This window comes from Rana temporaria, chromosome 4, assembly GCF_905171775.1.
Source record: "Rana temporaria chromosome 4, aRanTem1.1, whole genome shotgun sequence".
Lineage (NCBI taxonomy): Eukaryota > Metazoa > Chordata > Amphibia > Anura > Ranidae > Rana > Rana temporaria.
The window spans coordinates 387886357-387908795 of NC_053492.1; the positions used below are offsets into that span (position 1 = coordinate 387886357).

Consider the following 22439-nt stretch of genomic DNA (forward strand, 5'->3'; position numbering starts at 1 on the left):
AGAAGAGGGATCCTTTTGGTACCACACTGAGAGCATTCAGAACCTATTCAGCCTGAGAAATCCTGCCATAGAGGGTCATATTCATGACACCAGACCTGTTGATCCGATGACAAAGATTGATTTACAAGGGAATGACGAATGCAAAACACAGCTTCGTCTCAGTCTCTCAGATTATCATAAAATATTTGTGTGCCGTTTCAGTAATCCTCTTTAAAAAAAATTACTCCCTCGGGGGCGCCTGTCGCTAAACCATTCCAGTTGAAGCTAAAACAGTATCTGTATTATATTACCATTAGTTTTGTAAAATTACATGAGCAAAAGGTACAGCAAAATGACAAACGGTTCCTGTATTCTGTGAACGTGTGAGAGGAACCTTCGTTCATAAATCATCCCTTTTTCATTTTACCTTTTCCCATGTCAGCAGATGTTTATCTCAATAAACTCAGAGTTTGCCAGGAGATAGTCATTCTTTCTGCTGATTGGAAAAGTTTACAGATGTATATAATATATAGTTCCCGAAACAGAAAGGTTCTAGTGATTTACTTCACAATTATTTGATCTGATTACACTCTACAAGCCTGGCAGACATTATACGCCATACATGTGAAGGAGTACTAATCCAAATCTAAAGCTGGCTATACATTAGTAGAATTTCAATTCAAATATTTTCATTTTAAGAATGTTTGTTCAATTTTCTAATCATTAAAGGGGTCAAATTGACCATTGATGATTTGAAGGAACGGAATGGAAATTTTCTCAAACAAATTAATTTCTAAAAGTGAATATGGTTTACCTTAAGGAAAGTCCATTTACTTCATAATGGAATGTTAAAAAGGAAAATTTTCTGAAGTATGTACTTTTGGAAAACGTTCATTAACCTCCCTGGCGGTATGATTCTTTCAGAAAAAACATGCTGAAAGCGGTACCATTATTTGCAAGGAAATTTGGCGTTTTATATTGTAGGTCTGTAATTTTTAGAAATAACTCACTTAAATCTGACCAAACAAGATTCTAATAGGCATCCCGGGTATGACATTTTTTTAAAAACAAAATTATAAATTATAATATAATAAATAACTATAAATAATTATAACAAATAATAATATAATTATAATAAAAATTATTCAATAATGTAATCAAATCAAAATCACTGAAATTTGCTCAGTTGCAGAACTGTCATTGTCATAATTTTTTTTTTTTTTATGACGAATTTCCCCACAAATCGCTATCGCACAATTCTGCAAGTGATTATAATTTATTATCGCTGTTTTCTAGCTGATCTAAAACTATTTTTGACATAAAGGGACACTTTTGGTTGCTATGGACAATCTACAGTTTACAGGGAGAAAAAAAGGTTTTTATTATATAAAATGACATGCAGGACACTGGGCAGACCACTAGGGACAAGGGGGGTGTGTTTTTTTTACATACAGTACTGTAATCTATAAGATTACAGTATACTGTATGTAATGTGTTTGTTTACATTTTTGAATTTGGCGCCGTTCTCCGTCCCCGTGCGTCGTAACGTCGCAGGGAACGGAGATCGGCGGCACAGGAGGACGCTGTGTGAATCGAGCGAGGTCCCGCTCGCTCACACAGCGCGGTGGCATCGCTGGATCCAGGGACAAGGTAAGTTAACACTCCCTGTACATCCAGCGAGGCAAGCCTGAGTCTGACTCGGGGTTACTGATTTTAGCCCAAAAATCTCACCCCGAGTCAGACTCGGGAACACCGCCCAGGAGGTTAAGTCATGGAATGTAAAATTTTTGAAAATCTACTAGTGTATGGCCAGCTAAACAACAATTATCACAGCCAGTGCATTTAGGAGCAGAGACTTTGACAAGTCTCAGACCAACTCCAACTAAACCAACTGATGTCTTCTTTTGTGTAATTGATATACACCATAACGTTATGACCACCCACCATAACCCATCGAGGCATGGACTCCACTAGACCTTTGAAGCTATCCTGTGGTATTTGGCACCAAACCATCAGCAGCAGATATTTTAAGTCCTGTAAGTTGCAAGGTGGGGCCTCCATAGACTGGACTTTCCAGTGCATCCCACGGATGTTCAATTGGATTGAGATCTGGAGAATTTGGAGGCTCATTTAATGCCTCAAACTAGTTGTGTTCTAACCATTCTTGAATTCTTCAGGGCCAGGCCTCTATCTGCCATTGCTCCAAGGCCCAGTTCTGATACTCACATACGCATTTTAGGCACTTTTGGGTGTGGACACGGGTTAGCATGGGCACCTTGGCCAGTTTGTGGCTACGCAGCCCCATACAAAACAAACTGCAATGCACTGTGTGTTCTGAAACCCTTCCTATCGGAACCAGCATTAACATTTTGAGCAATTGGAGCTACAGTAACTGTTCTATTGGAATAGATTTTATTGGCCAGCCTTCACACCCCACCATTAACCACTTCCCACCTAGCCTATTTCAACTGTCTACTGGACACTGCCGATGATAGATCACTGTACTGGCCTGCTGCCAGTACCATGTGATCGCTGCGACCAATCACAGCAGATCACATTACAGTTGTAAACAATGGATGGCTTCCTTTCATGCCATCCATTGTGTACAATTGTGTTGCTAGCTGTGATTGGTCACAGTGATCACGTGATACAAACTGGGCAAATCACAGCACATCTGTACCATGTGACTATCTGTGGCCATTTACAGCTAATCACAATAATACTCACTGAATTAATCATTTTCATTCAGTAAAATGGTTGCTTATACCACTGAAATTCATTGGTATAAGCAATCATAACGTGTAAAAAATGAAATAAAAATCCTGATCACCTCCCCAGAGTAGTACAGCTTTACTGTGACAACACTGTATTAGTCTGGTTCCAGTGTGTTAAAAAAATAAATACAAAAATTTAACAAATTGAAAAATAATTATTCAATTTTTTAAAACTTTTTTTACATACTGTGACCAGTCAGTGTTCCTGATCACCACCGCATCAGTAATATGATGACACTGTACTGCACTGGAAACAGTATGTAAAAAGAAAAAAAAAATGAAAAAAAAAAATGTAATTACTTAATTTTCCCAAAAATTGTGACAATAAATAACAACTTAAAAAAATTTGACCTGCCTCTTACTAAATACCCTGGACTTTTTACTTTTCAAAAGGGGGCTGTACCAGCCTGGTGTTTTCAGGCCTCAAGAAATGAGATAGGCCATCAGTACGTCAGGATTGATCAATTTTCATATAATAATAAAACACTGATTTAGGCTATCTTAACCAAAGAAATGGAGCAGAATACATTTTGGTCTAAATTTATGACGAAAGATTTTTTTATTATCAAAATCAGAAATGAAAAATAGCGCAAATCTTTTTGTTTATTTAGCAACAATTCTTTTTGTCTGTTTGTACAATTTCAATTACAGTAATTATAGGAATGATAACTACCAGTGTCAGTGTGATTAATACAGTATCGACTTGAGCATTCACTATTAAAGTACACCCACAATTGTTATTTAGGTTTTGGGGGGGGGATACTAGTAATTATTGACTTTTTACAACTTTTAGAGACAACAAGAATGTTTTTTTCTCTGTGGGTTTTACCAAGACTTAAAAAGGAATTACGCTTTGTCCCACTGCTTTTTCTGTAATCTAAAATAAATGGTATCATAATTAAAGAGCACAATGGTCAGTGCATGGATTCAGACTTCTCTCTGCCAGGGATCCCCAAGAGGCATGTGAAATTGGGAAGTGCTTCCATGCCAGCATACATAAAAAAACTGATATACTGTGTTTCCACGAAAATAAGACCGGGTCGGATATTAATTTTGGCTACTAAAGATGCATTAGGGCTCATTTTCAGAGGATGTCTTATTTATTCATTGTTAAATTATTGCCAAATTGCGTGTTGAAATGATATCTGGTTTGCACATATGTCCCCTTTTTTTTAAGGATTATTCAATAAAATGTATTTAAAAAAAGAACTCTTAATGAGTAAATACTGTATAAAAAATACTGTAACGTCATATTTTTCAATTAGATTGAACACTCTGTTCTCATTTGCCAGTTCCTGTGTCCCCTATCTTCTCTTCCTCTCTCCCCCTCCCTCCCTGCCTGTCAGCTGAGGAGTCATTAGCATTTAGCATTAGCATTAAGAAAGTCTGCTCTGTTACAGGATTATATAATGTGCAATGTGTGTGTGTGCAAAATACCTTATTTAAAGCGTCGCTGGGTGCTCACGTGATCCGCTGGAGCTCTCTTTCCCGCTCTGAGCACTGCAGAGGGAGGGGCCGAGATCCCCTGCTGACGTCAGCCAGGAGAGCGGAGGAGAGAGCATTTGAGCACCCAGCGGCGCTTTAAATAAGCTATTTTGCACAATAATGTTACACAAACACACACACTGCCTTTTATATAATCCTTCACCAAAGAGCAGATTACAGGATTTTACAACCACTTTAACTAGGGCTTATTTTTGGGGTACGGCTTATATTGCAACCATTCTGGAAAATCATGCTAGGTCTTATTTTCAGTAAATATGGTAAATATCAACAACAATACAACATTATGTGAATTATGTACAAATACAATTGGTGGGACATACCTTGAACTCATATGATTCTTCAATAATTACTTCAAGTTTAACATGCTCTCCCAAAACAGGGCGCCCCATTTCAGCTATACGTCGCTCCTCTTCCTCTTTACTTGTAAGAGACTGCTTCTCATCATTTTGCTCTGCAAAAAAAAAAACACATATCAACATCATTAGGTAACGCCTAATAACATTCAAACATACTCTACGACAATTAATAATAAATGGCATAGTCTACTATAAATCAATTTTTTATCACTGCTACACATCCAACCAGAAAAAAAATGAACTCCAGGTAAACAGCTAAATACACCATTGTAATACATTTTTGGGAGCTGTTTTACCTACCAGCAGATTTAAATTCTTGTCCATCCAGTCCGGAGATATACACAGCTCTGCCAGAAAAGCACAGTTAGGTTGGTAACCTAACTTTTTTCTGCAGTTAAAGCTGAACTCCAAGAATTATTTTAATTGCATACTTACATTGGTCCATCTTGGCACAACATAACTATGCTTGACTCGTACCTGATGGGCCGCTGGGGAAGCTGAAAACAACTGTAGGAGTAAGTGCCAATACAGTGATAGGTGTGATCTTCCGGGTCCTGCTTGGGTTCTTCGACAATACACAACATTCTCTAATTAGAGCAGGTGGTGATTGTGACATCTCCTCTCCATCCCATCCAATTAGAGAATGTCTTGTATTCACTGAAAAAAATACAAGGCATTCTATGAGTGGTGGCAGTGCTGATTACGTGACCCCCTGTGTTCAGTGTGCAGAGGAAGCCCCCTTGCATAGAACCTGAGCAGGACCCTGAAGATTGTGACTAGCATGGTTGTAACACTGACTACTACACTGACTACTACCCCAACAACCCATCAGTTAAAGGATATGAATACTTATATTATGCCAGTCTGTACCAGTGTAAGTATGCAACGCAGATAATTTATGATGTTCAGCTCTCTCGTTCACACCAATGCGATTTGTCATGCGATTTGACAGTTCAAGTCGCATGACAACTCAAAACCTATTTTTGGCAATGCAACCATGCACATCTTTTGCAACCCAAGTCGCAGTGCCTTTGAAAAAGGTTCCTGCACTACTTTTCTACAATTTAATTGTGACCTGCATTGACCTCTGTCTGTAATGAAATCGCTGATCCAAATCCCACTGATCTGCGGCATTGAAATTGTGTTGAAGTAGTGAGATTTTAAAGCCACACTGGTGTGAACCAGGGCTGAACAATACACCCAGATCAACTCCCTGCCTGTGATTAGACAGTAAGGACCATAACAAGATATATAAATAACTTTGAACTGTACACTCGTCAGCGCATTCCTTGTTGGCGCAGGTACATGCAGCACACCTGACTGGCTCCTGATTCTGAGTCTTTCCATATCATTTAAGTGCTACTATTCAAGCTGCTTTTAAAATAAATTTAGTAATTTTTAAGGAATAAATAACGGCATTAATCAGTGTTTTTTTAATCTGCCTCAGGCCATCTTTAAAATATCACACATCAACAAACACATTACATCACTGATTACTTGAGATCTATTAGATCACATTAAATGTTTGTATACTGTAATGACTGAGCACAGGGGCAAGTGCTGTGAATAACAGAAAATAAGAAAACCGCTATGCTATTCAAGATACAATACACTTCTTAATAAAATATGAATATTCTTAAAAAAATAAAGAATAATGTTTAATTTCAGACATTAAACATTTTTTAATAATATATATATATATATATATATATATATATATATATATATATATATATATATATATATATATATATATATATATATATATATAAGTATGCCCCTAGGATTATTATTTTTTTTTGTAACAATATATTTTCTGCATCATGACTGCATAAGTAATTCCCTAACTGAAAACTAATAGAAACAGAGTATTATAAGTGATCTGTGATCACTTTTACTCACGTAAACTGCAGGTAGCCATGCACTGCAGACAACAACTGGAGGATCTTGTATGCATGGCCAGATATCATTTAGGCCTCGTACACACGACCGAGGAACTCGTCGTAAATGAAACATCGTTTTCCTCGACGAGTTCCTTTTCAGGCTTGTGGAGAAACTTGACAAGCTTTCTTTGCGTACACACTGTCAAGACCAAATCTCCTCGTTCTCAAACGCGGTGACGTACAACACATACAACGGCAGGGGAAGTTCGATTCCACTGGCACAACCCTTGGGGCTGCTTTTGCAGCGTGACAAATGTGCTATCTCCATTACAAACGCTACTTTTACTGAAGGTGCGCTCCCATCTCATACATTATTCTGAGCATGCGCGGGTTTCTTAGCATACACACGAACGTGTTTCTCGTCGAAAACCAGCCCGACGAGGAACACGAAGAGGAAATTGAGACTCCCGTCGAGGAAAAAGAGAACTTGTTCTCTTTTTTTCTCGTCGAGTTCCTCGACAGTTTTCTCTATGAAAAACATACACACGACAGTTTTCCTCGGCAAAAAAAGCTCTGCCACCAAGTTTCTTGATGGATTCTGTCGAGGAAAATGGTCGTGTGTACGAGGCCTTAGAGTGCCATGGGTGCCCTACAAGCCAGAGGCTCTTAAAATGCAAATAGCAAAGTAAGAAATTAGGCTTGGCCCTTCACTGTCCTAGCAATCACTATTGCTCTGTAAGTTTGTCCTACCCAGAGCTTTTTTCAGGTGGAACTTGGTGTAATCCTGGTATGTAATGCCCCTTTAAGACCCTCCTACTATTTGTGAAATCTGACCACACCTACTATTTGATGGGAGGGCATGTGTGGGGGGAGGGTTTTTCTGGGGGGTTGTGGTTAAGTCCCAGCACCTATTGTTTGGGAAAAAAAGCCCTGGTCCTACCTAAACATGAACAAATGGTAAACCATGTAAAGCAAAGATGAATTAAGCCACACACAACCTATCACCATCTATGGGAACTCCCATGAGCCATACAAGATATTTGACCATTAAAACAGGTTCTGTTAAAGTAATATTCTAACAGCTGCACTTTTCACTATCCAACTATTACTTGTGGTTTTATTGGGAACACCTAGGCTGCAAGTCACCTACCCAGTCAAGCCAATAGCCTTTTCAACTCATTGTGGTGGTGGCCTGAGGGTGTCTATTGGCACAACTGCCACCTGACCCAGTGAAATTAGCTTACAGGCAACAGACTTATATTTCAGATGAACAATCTGTAAATATTATTTTCTTCTGTAGACAGTAAATCACAAAAGCAGAGAAAACTGTGTGTACGTTATACAGTTAAACAGCATTGCCCCTATTATTATTAAAGTCAAAGTCAAACTAGCAATATATTAATGTTTTACGAAAACACTGGTACAATTTCTTCATCATTTGGTCACGGCTGACAGTTTAGACCAAAAACAAAACAGCCTAAATAACTAATGAAGGTATGAAATAAATAGAATATTTGATACAAATATCATTCAAGTAAAATGTGCCAAAAAGTGCCAGTGCCTGAATTAAAGTGCAATCTGTGACTCCATAAAAATAATATTCATTAAACATTGAGGCCGGGTTCACACTGTTGCCGTATGTGCGCACAGCAGGGGTCTGGTGCGTGCTGGTTCACCGATTCAGGTCCGATTTCAGCCCAAATTTTGGGCTGAAATCAAAAGTGAAATGCACCAAAAAAGGCACATTCTCCAGCTATGCGAATTGAATGAGGAGAAACGCGCATTCAATTTGCATAGGTGTGAACCCGGCCTCAAACAAGAAAGTCCAATGTGATAAACAAGTGCAAAGTTTTCATCCCAAAAAATTGGTTGGTGTATAGCTCAATCACATCCTCTAATGATCGATGCCAGTGCTCTTAAAGTGACAGTGAAGTGATATTGCACTTCAATTCACTTCAAGTGTGCTGTGCCCCAACCCCAATGGGTCCATACTCGCCAAATATAGTTGATCTCTTATAGCTTATGCCAAAAAGGATCAAAAGAAAGCTTTATGCAGCTCCGCTGTGCATGGATAGGTGTCCTTAAAGTGGCACCTTTCAGGGTGGAAAGGGTACCTGTTTTTGACAGGTCCCACTTCCCCACTTCCGCAGACTGCACCACAGTGCTGTCCCTTGGAAGTTCACCCCCCTCCTCCTTCCTCCACCACCAGGCCAATTAGAAAGCACAGCACGCTTTGCACATGCGCAGTAGGGAACTGGCTGGGAAGCCGAAGAGGACTAGAAGCGCCTCCTGCTTATGTTTCCTTGCAGTCAGGCTGGGAAAGCTCTAGGTCACATGACACATCGATTAAAAAAAAAGTACTTTTTCCTGTATTAAGATAATTACAGTGCCATCATCCACATACAGAAATAGAAGAGACAATGTAAATAAACCGTGTGTGTTTAGTATCACATTAACTGCGACAATATGAAATCAACATGAAGTCATTTTCTCTATTTCATTTATTTTCTGTTCAAAAAAATGTAACACAAAAATAATTACAATTCTATATTACTGCATACTGTCATGCTACTGAATATTTAGTACACATTACATTATAGCAAAAGCTTTACAGAGAATCTCATAACAGTTTCTGTAGAAGACCACCTCTGCGGCCCCAATGCACAGCAATATCTACAGAGGGATTCAAGGTACTCCATGTATAATTATTGGTCTAAACAATACTTTAAATATTCAGGCATCTGAATTATTGGTTATATGACATTTTCCCCAAGAAACTGGAAGTTAATGTGTTTAGCATAGTAATGGGGTGGCCTTCATGTTAAAAGCAATAGTTAACGACTGATGTCTGTCACGGAATACAATTACAATCTAACTCATTTGGGGACACTGGGATACATCTCTCAGGCCCCGTACACACGACCGAGTTTCTCGGCAGAATTCGGCCAGAAACTCGATCGGAGCTGTATTCTGCCGAGAAACCCGGCCGTGTGTACACTTTCGGCCGAGGAAGCCGACAAGGAACTCGTCGGGCCAAATAGAGAACATCTTCTCTATTTCCTCGTTGTTCAATGAGGAAAGTTGGCTCGCCGAGATCCTCGGAGGCTTCACAAGGAACTCGACGAGCAAAACGATGAGTTTTTCCCGTCGAGTTCCTCGGACGTGTGTACGGGGCCTTAGATGCTTGCATGTTTGGGGCCTCGTTATAAGGAAGTAGAATGCTGAAATTTGCATGCAATTTTTTTTTACGATATGTACAATTGGCTGAACTATTCTGGCTGATCACATGGCTAAAGAAGGCAGACACTCCTACTTGGCCCTCAGGATGGGGGTAAAAAGTGATTGGATGAATTAATTTCAACAGAACAGCAGGACTTTGCAGTGAACTCTGCAAGCTAAATACCTGACATATAGAGGAATTTTTCTTCTCAGTAAAAATGAAGTTATACTTTAAGGGCCAGATTCACAAAGAGATACGACGGTGTATCTACAGATACACCATCGTATCTCTGATTTTTACTGGTCCTATCTATGCACCTGATTCATAGAACCAGTTACGCATAGATAGGGCTGAGATCCGACAGTGTCACACTGTGTTACACTGTCGGATCTTTTTTTGGATTTAAAAATGGCGCCGGGGGCGTTCCCGCTGATTTACACTGAATAATATGTAAATCAGCGAGATACGCGAAATTCACGAACGTACGCGGACCCGACGCTGTGTTCTTACGTCGTTTCCGTAGCGCGGTACCCGTCGTATACTTACCCCTGCTAAAAGCAGGGGTAAGTATTGTTAAGTATGGCCGTCGTTCCCGCGTCGAATTTGAAATTTCCTACGTCGTTTGCGTACGCCGATTCACGAACACGCGCGTCGCAAGTCCCGCTCACGTCGCAACCACTGACGTCCTATTGACGTCAGTGGGAGCAATGCACGCCGGGAAATTCCCCGGACGGCGCATGCGTATTTAAATCGGCGCGGGAGCGCGCCTGATTTAAATAGTACACTCCCCCAGCCGTGGAATTAGAATTCCGCCGGGGGAGTTAGGATCCGCCGTCGCAAGTTTGGAGGTAAGTGTGTTGTGAATTTGACACTTTCCTCACAAACTTGCGAGGGCGGATCTTAAAACACATAGGTTACACGGATCTAAAGATCCGCTAACCTTTGTGAATCTGGCCCTAAGACTGTATAAATACTTAGCTATTTTTTTTATGAAATGTCGCTATTTACCTCTGCTGTAAAGTGATTAAGAAATTAAGAAATAAAGCATAATAGTATGAATAAGTGTGATGGCAGGTGAAAGTTTTACTGGTTCAAAAATTATGTTTATAATGTATTTAGAAGTGTCCTATTTAGAAATGTGTGCCTCCATGTTCCCAATGTAGGACTAGAAGTTAGGTATGGTTTTCTGAACCCTACAGCATTACATCACAATGCAGACCTTCTCACGAACTGCCTGGCTGTCATTGGCATCTGTAGTTTAAGAGTCACTGCCTCAAGACAATCATACAAATAAGAAATCCACAGCAAAGTCTGGCTTCCTGATCTGGATCTTTTTTTTTTTGCCATCTGAGGCCTGCTTGAGGCAACTTGCCTACAATGACAACATTGTTACAAGAAATAGAAGTGAATGAAAATCTCCAATGGGGACAGGGACAGCAATAAAATATGATTCTAGTCTTCCTATTTTCCCTCACAATGTTTTCACTGGGACTTCACTGGGAAAGGAAGTAAGGTGAAATCTCTTCAATAAGGTGTTGATCTACCTTGGCAGCCGCTTGGTAATTTGGGTTCCAAGAACAACTTCAGCCCCTCTGACACAGCTGGTTGAATGAAAGTTGCTGTAAATGAACATGAATATAGATACACCTAACACAGCTGTGAATCAGTATCAGGAAATAGACACTAGACCGTTTAGTGGTAAATGAACTCAATGTATTGGTATGGATTAGAGTAAATGGTGGTTTGAGGGGGAATGATTCAGACACAGTCATCTATACAATATGATCTATAGGCCAAAGATCAGCAATAACCAGTGCATATAAACATTAACTGCAATGTGAATAATAATATTATAATTAATCTAGAGTGCACTTTAGAACAATGGCTAAGATATGGTGCAATGTCCCCTAAGAGGTACCTCTTAGCATAAGCAATAGGTGAAGGTCTCTGTGTATCAGGTGTATATGGGCAGTCTTTAGTCCTAACCCTTCAGCCGGCTAGTGTTGAGGCCCAGTTGTACCAATAGTGAACATGAGAATTGTACCAGTCAAGCCTGCAAGCAGCAAAGGCTACTATATGGTCAGTTTCTAAAGGGCTTAGTCTCTAAATCCACATAGTTCACCAGCTCACTAGTCCCAGCAATATTGCAGCTCATGATCCGGTCACACACAGCAATTAGTCCACTCTATGCTATGCACCCACATGACTGTGGCTGTTGGCACACCTAGACTCAGCACTCTAGATCCTACTTCGACTGCAATTAAGCAGCAGTGATGGTGTACATGAGACAGCTATGTACACTCTATGGGATCACTCATGACAAAAAGGAAGCTGTGTCCTGTACAACCTAAGAAAAATGCAGCTTTCCCCTCCTCCTGACAATCTCTTTCTGGGAAATTCAGCTTTAAAGCTCTTGATTACAGTAGAGTCTCTCTCTCCTCTGGACTACAGTTCCCACAGTGCAGTGCTGTCTGACTCAGTCTACTGAACTCTTTCTGCACAGCAGATCCCTCCTCTTGCTGACACAGCAGCTAACCAGTTCAGTGCAGCAGCCACAGAGAGCAGCTGCAACCAGTGCCTCTCTCACTCCATATTCTTAGCCACACTCCTGGCTACAAAGAGCAGAAAAAAATAGAAGGAAGTTCTAACTTAGATTTTGGCTGGAGAGATTCTTTAAGGTAGAACTGTGGCCAGGATATGGATATTGAAATATTTACACAATCTCAAAAAGCAGTAAGCATGAAGGTGCAATTTATTCCCAAAACTCACAAGAGAAGCATGGAAGTAGTTCAAGTCTGGTCTCTACTCTCTTCTCGTGCATCTGCTCCATGTTTAAATTAGAGAATAAACGTTTACAAGGCTGCCAATTTACTGCTGGCAGGTTGAAGCTGAATGAGCTGAACTGCTGAAAATATCTGAATCTCCATGGCCTAGTCACAAGTCTTCTTTAACAAAATAAGAAACAGGAATTAAAACCACCATACTACATGAGGGGGTGACCAAAACCTTGGACAAAGGAGTGGCTGCAGACATAGTATGTTTAGATTTTGCTAAAGCGTTCCCCACACATGGCTAATCTGTCTACAGGCTTGAAAAAAAATCAGTTTGTAAATGGATAGAAAACTGGCTAATAGACAGAATTCAGAGAGTAGTGGTTAATGATTCCTACTCTGAATGGTCTAAGATTATCAGCGGTGTATGCCAAGGTTCAGTGTTGGGACCCTTACTTTTTAATATATTTATAAAGGATTTAGGGTCTGGGAATACAAGTACCATTTCAGCGTTTGCAGATGAAATCAAACTATGCAGTGTAATTACGTCCTTACAGGACGTCTCCAACTTACAAGCCGACCTCAATGCACTGTTTAATTGTGCAACTATGTGGCAAATGAGGTTTAATGTTGATAAATATAAAGTTATGCACTTGGGGGCTAAGAATATTAATGCATCATAAATTCTAGGAGGAAAACAGCTGGGGAAGTCAATGGTGGAGAAGGATCTGGGTGTTCTATGTAAGCTTAATAATTGCATGCAATGCCAAGCTGCGGTTTCTAAAGTGAGCAATGTAATTTCTAGTATTAGGAGAGGTATAGACTCCAGAGAAAGAGAGAGAGAGATAGTTTTTTCAATGTACAAATTATTAGTAAGCCCTCATCTGGAATATGCAGTTGAGTTTTGGACACCAGTTCACAAAAAGGATATTGGGGAACTGGAGAAAGTGCAAAGAAGAGCAACCAAACTGATAAGAGGCATGGAGGAGCTCAGCTATGAGGAAAGATTAGAGGAACGGAAATTATTCTCTCTTGAGATGAGGAGATAAGGGGGTGTGGGGGGGGATGTGTGATCAACATGTATAAATACATAAGTTGTCCATATAGTAAACTAACTTGTTGTAGAGATTTAATCTCCACATACGGAAAAGCTTCTTCACAGTAAGAGCTGTGAAAATGTGGAATCGACTCCCTCAAGAGATGGCTCTGGCCAGCTCAGTAGATTGTTTTAAGAAAGGCCTGGATTCTTTCCTAGATGCGCATAATATAACTGGATACTAATATTTATAGGTTGATCCAGGGAATATCCGATTGCCTCTTGGGGGATCAGGAACTAATTTTTTCCCCTGCTGGAGCAAATTGAATCATGCTTTTATTGTTTTTTTTGCCTTCCTCTGGTCAACTGTGGGTACAGGATTGTGTATACACTATATTACCAAAGGTATTGGGACACCTGCCTTTACACACACATGAACTTTAATGGCATCCCAGTCTTAGTCTGTAGGGTTCAATATTGAGTTGGCTCACCCTCACAGCTATACCAGCTTCAAATCTTCTGGGAAGGCTGTCCATAAGGTTTAGGAGTGTATCTAAGGGAATGTTTGACCATTCTTCCAGAAGCGCATTTGTGAGGTCAGGCATTGATATTGATGAGAAGGCCTGGCTAGCAGTCTCCGCTCTAATTCATAACAAAGGTGCTCAATTGGGCTGTGGTCAGTACTCTGTACAGGCCAGTTAAGTTTCTCTATCCCAAACTCGCTCAACATTGTTTGTGCACTGGTGCGCAGTCATGTTGTAACAGGAAGGGGCATCCTCAAACCATTACCACAAAGTTGGGAGCATGAAATTGTCCAAAATGTCTTGGCATGCTGACGTCTTAAGAGTTCCCTTTACTGGAACTAAGGGTCCACATCATAATCCCCCCTTCACAAAATGATTTGGACCAGTGCACAAACAAGGTCCATAAAGACATGGATGAGAGAGTTTAGGGTCATGATCTCAACCTGATAGAACACCTGTGGGATGAATTAGAGCAGAAACTGCGAGCCAGGCCTTCCTTCCACATCAGTGCCTGACCTCACAAATATGCTTCTGAAAGAATGGTCAAACATTCCCATAGACCTTGTGGACAGCCTTCGCAGAAGAGTTGAAGCTTTTATAGCTGCAAAGGGTGGGCCAACTCAATATTGAACCCTACGGACTAAGATTGGGATGCCATTAAAATTCATGTGCATGTAAAGGCAGGAGTCCCAATACTTTTGGTAATATAGTGTATAAAGAAATGTGTGTGTTTATATTTATATACATATATACAATATCTCACAAAAGTGAGTACACCCCTCACTTCCAGTGACCAGTGTGAGTGAGAGCGATAACACCAAATTTAACACACCTGCTCTCCATTCACACCTGAGACCTTGTAACACTAACGAGTCACATGACTACGGGGAGGGAAAATGTCTAATTGGGCCCAATTTAGACATTTTCACTTAGGTGTGTACTCCATTTTGTTGCCAGCGGTTTAGACATTAATTGCTGTGTTTTTAGTTATTTTGATGGGACAGCAAATATACATTGTTATACAAGCTGTACACTCACTACTTTACATTGTAGCAAAGTGTCATTTCTTCAGTGTTTTCACATGAAAAGATATAATAAAATATTTACACAAATGTGAAGGGTGTACTCACTTTTGTTAAATAAATACAAAATAATATCATACAGTCCCATATACCCAATCCTATACCCACAGATGATTCAAAGGAAGGCGAAAAACCCCTAGATGGACTTTTTTCAACCAAACTATGTAACTATGTAATTACAAGCCCTTCATAAAAAAAAAAAAAAAACAGGTCAATGCCTGCCACCTTCCCTTTTTCTGCATATTCATGGCAAAATGTTAGATGTAAAGTAATCCATGATAAACAACAACTGAGATTATATTTCTTTCACATATTGCTATTAAAAAAGAACACTATTTCTTTTAACTAATACTTTGAATTATGTACTTTGCTATGAGATGACTTCATTTTATTAGAGGTTATTGTAAGAGTGACTGCTGTATGGCTGAACTGCATATTACCTCCAAACGATGGCAAGAGTGGAAGTTTAGAACACAGCAGGAAGCTGATTAAACTGACCTCTGTACTTGAACTGCATTTCATTAGGGTAATGGAGCTGTGATTTTGGTGGATTGTAACTGAAACATATTACCTATACAGGGAAAAGCTTTAACATTTAAAGCATTAACTGCATCTTAAGCTACTTTTCATAGGGGAGCAGTGTTACCTTCGGGTTAAGACTTTCTTTTTCAGCCTACGTGTGCAATGTAACTAGGCCTATAAGTGCATTATGAAGCTCTCAGTGGGAAAGCCTTGCCTTATTAGCTTGCTTAGAACAAGAAAATAACTCCTAAGTGGACTTTTAAGGCACTAACTTAGTAGATTAAGTAGAAAAATATAGTCTATTAAACAGAGTAAAAACTATTTGCACTGGAATGATAACAATTGCTTGTATACAGAATCACCACATTGGTTTCAGCTGACGCGTTTCAGAGTCTTGATTTTTTTCTTCAGGGGTGTTATAAGGAGGTTAATCGTATATGTATATGGTAGTGGTGTCAAGTAAATCATTCTATAGGACTATTAAAAAAAACATAAAAAGAACTGTGGGCCTGATCCTCAAATGGGATACGCCGGCGTATCTACTGATACGCCGTCGTATCCCTGTTTCTATCTATGGAACTGATCCACAGAATCAGTTTCACATAGATAGGCAGAAGATCCGACATGTGTAAGGGACTTACACTGTCGGATCTTAGGATGCAGTACCGCAGCCGCCGCTGGGGGGCATTTCTCGTCGAAATGCCGCTTCGGGTATGCAAATTAGCACTTACGGAGATCCACAAAGCTTTTACGCTTCGTTTTTTCTCCGTAAGTATTAGTTTGCTGTCGCAAAATTAGGGCTGCTTTTACAAGGCCTAAACTGTTTACACCTTGTAAAAGTAGACACTTCTACCCCGCGTCGCTGTCTTTTTTTTTTTCAATTTTTTTTTCCTGCCGCAACTCGTTTTTTTTTTTACGCCAGTCGCGATTATCAAAACATGGCGCAACGTAAAACCACGCAAAGCACGTCGGGAAAATGACGTCGGGAGCATGCGCAGTACTCCGGCGTGGGAGCGCGCCTAATTTAAATGGGACTCGCCCCATTAAATTGGGAACGCTTTGCGCCGGACGGATTTAAGTTACACCGCTCAAAATTTCTAGGTAAGTGCTTTGTGGATCGGGCACTTAGGTAGAGATTTTGCGGCGGTGTAACTTAAACGGGAAAAAATACATTGCGCCGGGTTTTTGTGTATTAAGCCCTGTGTCTCCAAATTTTCCTGCTTATACTGGTTGATCTTATCACTATGCAGATAATGCACAGGCAAATGAGATTTCGATGGTGCCATGCTGTCCCAAAGGGGCCCTGGACAGCAAGAGACACTGAAGCCAATCGAAGGGCGATGCCCTGTGCCGTATAAGGACAGGCTATTGAAGCAGGGATAATTTGGGAGTGTAGAGATGATATATACTTGCAGTATATATCGCAGCCACATGGAGAAAAGTCCTCCATGTGGCTGCTATATACTGCAAGTTCTGTCAGGGGAGGAAAGACAGATCTCCTGTTCCTACTGTTTAGGAACAGCGATCCCTCTCCTCCCCCAAGCAGTCCCATCCACCCACAGTTAGAAACACTCCCTAAGTAACACAGGTTACCCCTTGATTGCCCCCTGTTAACCACTTTCCTGCCAGTGACATTTATACAGTAACCAGTGGCTATTTTTAGCTCTGATCGCTATATAAATTTCAGTGGTCCCAAAAAAAGTGTCAAAAGTGTCTGATCTTTCTGCCACAATGTCGCAATCTCGCTAAAAAACGCAGATCACTGCCATTACTAGTAAATAAAATAATAATACAAATGCCATAAATATATTCACTTCTTTGTAGACGCAATAACTTTTGCACAACCCAATTAATACATGCTTATTGCGTTTTTTTTTACCAAAAATATGTAGAAGAATATATATCGGCCTAAACTGAGAAAGAATTTAGTTTTTTTATATATTTTGGGGGGATATTTTCTTATAGCAAAAAGTAAAAATGATTGTTTTTTTTGCATATAGCGCAAAAAATAAAAACCGCAGAGGTGATCAAATACCACCAAAAGAAAGCTCTATTTCTGGTAAAAAAGGGACATCAATTTTGTTTGGGTACAGCATCGCATGACCGCGCAATTGTCAGTTAAAGCAATGCAGTGCCATATCGCAAAAAATAGCCTGGTCATAAAGGGGACAAATTCTTCTGGTGCTCAAGTGGTTAAAGTGTAAGTTCACGTTTACAGAAATATCTGTAGGGTGAACTTACACAGGAGCCCCTCCTCACCCCCCCCCCCCCCCAAAGTCCTGCTGACCTGCAGCATGGCCATCGCCTGTTCTGAGCCCTGGTATAGATCAAGAAAGTGAAAGAGACACTGGGGAAGATTCAATAAAACTGGAGCACTTACAATCGGGTGCAGCTGTGTATGGTAGTCAATCAGTCTCCTACTTCAGCTTATTCAATTTAAAGAGAAGTAAAGGACGGTTCTAGGACAGAACTGAGCGATCAAAGATTTCTGATTGCTCGGTTCCCAGAGTTCTGAGAGGAGAGAGTTTGTGACGGTCAGTCACCGCCACCAGCTCTCTGCTCTGCCCCCACACGCTCATTGGAGTGCTGGGCTGTGGAGGGGGCGGAACTGGCTGCCTCAGGTTTTCAGCGGCTCGCTGAGAGGCTGAGCTGTGTGCCGGTCCAGGCATGTGGGTGGATCCTGACCATATTGTCGCGATCTTACCCCAGCCTGGCCCGGCTCTGTAACATCACTGAAAGCTCCTGAAAATGGGTCACAGGAGAGCAGAACGAACTGCACTCCTGTGAGCCACAGGAAAAGTACAGCTAAACAAGCTTTGGCTGTACTTCTCCTTTAATATTTGACAATAAAACATGGAAGCTGCACCAGATTTTGCAATCTCCAGTTTTAGTAAATCCCCCCCCCCCCCATGTATTTATTTTACTATGCTGTCTTTATAGCCCTGCATGGTAGGTACAAACAATGACTGGAGCTATTTCTTGTACTGCTCTATGTAACCCTACATATTTGTTTCTGCTACAAACTGCTCACTACAGATAAAAAAACTATTTTAACTGTGAAGTGTTGTACCAAGTTTTGTATATTGGTGAAACTTATTTTAAATTAAATTCTTAAAGCATATCCAGTGGACACCACATGCCACATCTAGCCTTAAGGCTTAGTAGGAGTTTTAATGAGTCCTCCATAATTCTGTTACATGCTGTTATTATATTATATTTGCTGTATGAAATGTATATTATACATTCTCTTTGGATTAAATTGTGACTCTCCGGAATGACATCTGTTATTCTTCTAGCTGCCAATGCACTGTATGGTGTTAAATCAGCTAGGAGGAGATTTTCTTCCCTCGGCAAAATCTATGGAAAAGGTCATCTCATCTTCTAAGCTACAATCCAAATTGCATGACGTAAAGGTCCCTACCAGAGAATGGACAGAATGATCTGGCTGCCAAGGAAGGATTAATGAATGGCAAGTAAAGATGTGCCTAAAGCCAAAAATATACTTTCTACAAATTTTATTTTTACCATCTGCACAGTAAGAATACATAAGATATTACAGGTCCTGATTTTTGAGATGTGTCATTCTAAAATAACTTTCTTTGGTTTGGTAAGTAATTTCATACAATCCATAAAAATAAATGATGACTATTCCATTCACTTCCAGGTTCACATCTGTCACTCCACGTAATAATAAACGTTATTTCGTTTTAAGGCCAGCAAAAAAAAGATCTTTTCTGCAATCAAGAAGTTAATATGGTAAAGGGAAGAACATAAGTAATTTCAGAGGGACCGTTTACATACGCAGATGCAGTCCCACCAAAACCTTTTAGATGATCCCAGCTGCTTGATAGGTATGCCTTGTAACACAAGAGAGTCCTAGGTCTGTTGTGGTCCGATTAAGTCTACAACTACCTAATCTGCCTCGTAATGCCGTTTTGTGGTTTGGAAGCAAAGTAGCCTTTCAGCAAAACATATAAAGCAAGTAAAAAAAAGTAATAAGGATCTCTTAGCAGCCATTGGCTCATGCTGCTGTTAGTTAAATCCTGATAGGACGGAGCAGGGGGGGCATGGGTGAGCTGCACTGTGTGTGTCTTTGGATGCACTCAGCCTGGATTGGGAGTTTGCCAGCATGAGTGCCATTTGCTATGAGGCACTCATAAGACTGAGGTGTGAGCACCAGCAGAGGACCACCAAATAGGAGGAAATGGACAAGGTAGGTATAACCTCCTTTTTACTTAAATAATAAAATCGCTTTAATGCAAGAAAAAAAATTGACTTAAAAGCATATTTCAGTACAGTGGTGAGAAGCAGCCCATATGTGCTGCTGTGCTCATGTGCTAAAATAGGAGCATGCTAATAGGAGGAGAAAGCAAAATGACATTGAAATAAGCTCATTAGTCTGCTGTTTTTCCTTTCGCTGTCCAGTCACAGGCTCAAGACCTATAAGTGTTATTTGACTATTAGCAGACAAAAATCAGTTCTCATCAGGGCTATGCTGTGTGGTAGAGCCATATGAATCTCAAGAAAGGATGGATAAAAGTACAAATCATTCGTCAGTTAAAAGAGCACCCTACTGTAACATCTTTGTTTTTGATGTTTGCCTGGAATACAAAAAGTATGTATTGATAAAGTGGTTGTATAACTCAAATGAAAAATTAACAAAGCACATCATTCCGTAGTGTGTACTAGCCTCAATCAAAGACTCAAAGCACTTGTGATTTCTGTCTGCTCTCTCCTTCCTGTGCTCTCTGCATGAGTCACTGCTGATATCTAATGCCAGCTTTAAGCAATGCCAGTATATGGTCCTGCCCCCTCTCCAGCACGCAGTAGGTGATTGACAGGCTCAACTGCGCATGCTTCACTATGAGACTGTGTAGAGGGGGTGTGTCCATTCCCTCCACTAAGGTCTCATATTACACTCAGCTCTCCTCTCTGTGCTGTGCAGTGTGTGACATCAGATCTCCATCCCCTGCCTTCTAAAGCTCAACATTCCTGGGTAAAAGGTGTGCTTTAGGAGACTGTAGAGATTTAATGGCTGCAGATAAACAGGTACAAGTTATGTAGGAGGATTGGTTGCATCTCTGTTTGTCACCTGAGGCTACTCATGTCAGTGGGAATGTGAATATGAATATGAAATATACAAATGTATTTTTATTTGCTGTGATCTGCTTCCTGTGCTGTGCTACTGTGATCCGACTTCCTGTTAGCAGGTGGCTACATTCATTTGCCGTCTCTTTCTTGCTGCCGAGATGGACATTGTTTTTTTTTAGTTTGCATAGAGCAGTGCACATGACCACAACTAACATACACTGTTCATTTCAAACAAAAGGAAGTGAGAGGGAGAAGAGGAGGTTCAGGAACTCACAGAGGACATTTCAAGGTGGCAAAAAAAAAGGGCCATTAAGTAGTGCATGTGCACACCTCCAAACTTTTTGAGATGGGAATGAGGGACACCTATTAGCAAAAGTATGTAGGCATAGGACACGCCCCCTTAAAGGAGAATTGTGCAAAAAAATAGTTAAACCACAAGTGCTTTTTTTATTACTACTATTCCTTTATATTGGTTTTTGGAATTTTCAAAATGCAGCAATTTAGAAATTTGATAAAAGGTTTAGCCCTAAAAAAACATTTTTTGATACATAATTAGTTCCTTTTTTTTTACAGCTAAATAAATTAGACCAAACTGAGGGACACATGAGAAGGAAAGAGGGACAGAGGAACTTTGTTTCAAATCAGGGACAGTCGCTCAAAATCAAGGACAGTTGGGAGCTATGTATGTGTATGGATACATTTTGGAGAATAGAGATATGATTTAGTGTAGACATGTGCAATTTGTTTTGTTACAAATTATTTTTTTAACGAATTTCGACAAATTTGTTAATTCGGAAACATCCGAATTAATGAAAACCTGTCTAATGCATTTTTCAGAATATTCGGAAATTTAAATATTCGTCAATTTGTAAATTCATAAATTCGAAATTTTGGAAATTTGGAAATTCTAAAGTCCGAAAACCCGAAAAATTGGAAATAATAGCTAACTAATAATAACTTAACCATTACTAACTAATAAGTTATAGATATTGGAATTTCCTATCAAATTTGGCTGTTAGTGAATGTAACAAAAATACAAATTTATCCGAAGTTACGAATTATCCAAACTAACGAATGCCGTATCTAAACTAAGTTTTTGAATTTATGAATTTTCGAAATGAACACATTTCCGAATTTACAAATTTCCGAATTTACAAATTTCCGAATTTACAAATTTCCGAATTTACAAATTTACATGTTGCGATCATAATGAATGACCCGATAAAATGGAAAAAAAAACTAACAAATTTTTCAGCAGTGCACATGTCTAATTAAGTGTTACGTTAAGCCTTTAATGGAAACGGTGCAGGGTTGTAGTTATACCATCCACTAGCATATTTCTAAACTAAAGTGAACTCAGGTTATTACTGAATGTCATTTAGAGAAAGTATTTGAAAGCTAAGCTAGAAAACACTAATCTAAAAGTAAAATGTTTTCATTATGAACGGGCAAATTGGAAAATCTTTGCTGGTATAGAAAATGCAGCACACAATGCAGAGCAGTTCACAATGTTGCAAGCACATGGCACCCGCACAATCCATCACTCTCACAGCATGCATTCTCAGCTTATTAAAGAAAAATATAAAGGTTATCAGGTGATGTCCAGCCTGGAGGCCAATAACATGTCAAGAAGAGTTTTTTATCCCTTAATCTCGGGAGAAGGAAAATTACATGTAACTAATACCAAAAGTGAAG

General features: G+C 39.8%; 1 protein-coding gene across 7 annotated transcripts in view; it reads right to left on the bottom strand.

Moving 5' to 3' along the window:
- The window catches only part of LOC120937689 (sodium/calcium exchanger 1), a 641159-nt gene that overhangs the window by 56768 nt on the left and 561952 nt on the right, over window positions 1-22439 (bottom strand). For all 7 annotated transcript variants that reach the window (XM_040351100.1, XM_040351102.1, XM_040351101.1 and 4 more), the window contains one exon: window positions 4580-4710. In XM_040351100.1, the coding sequence (XP_040207034.1) occupies window positions 4580-4710 (131 nt within the window). The remainder of the gene's footprint in view (window positions 1-4579; window positions 4711-22439) is intronic.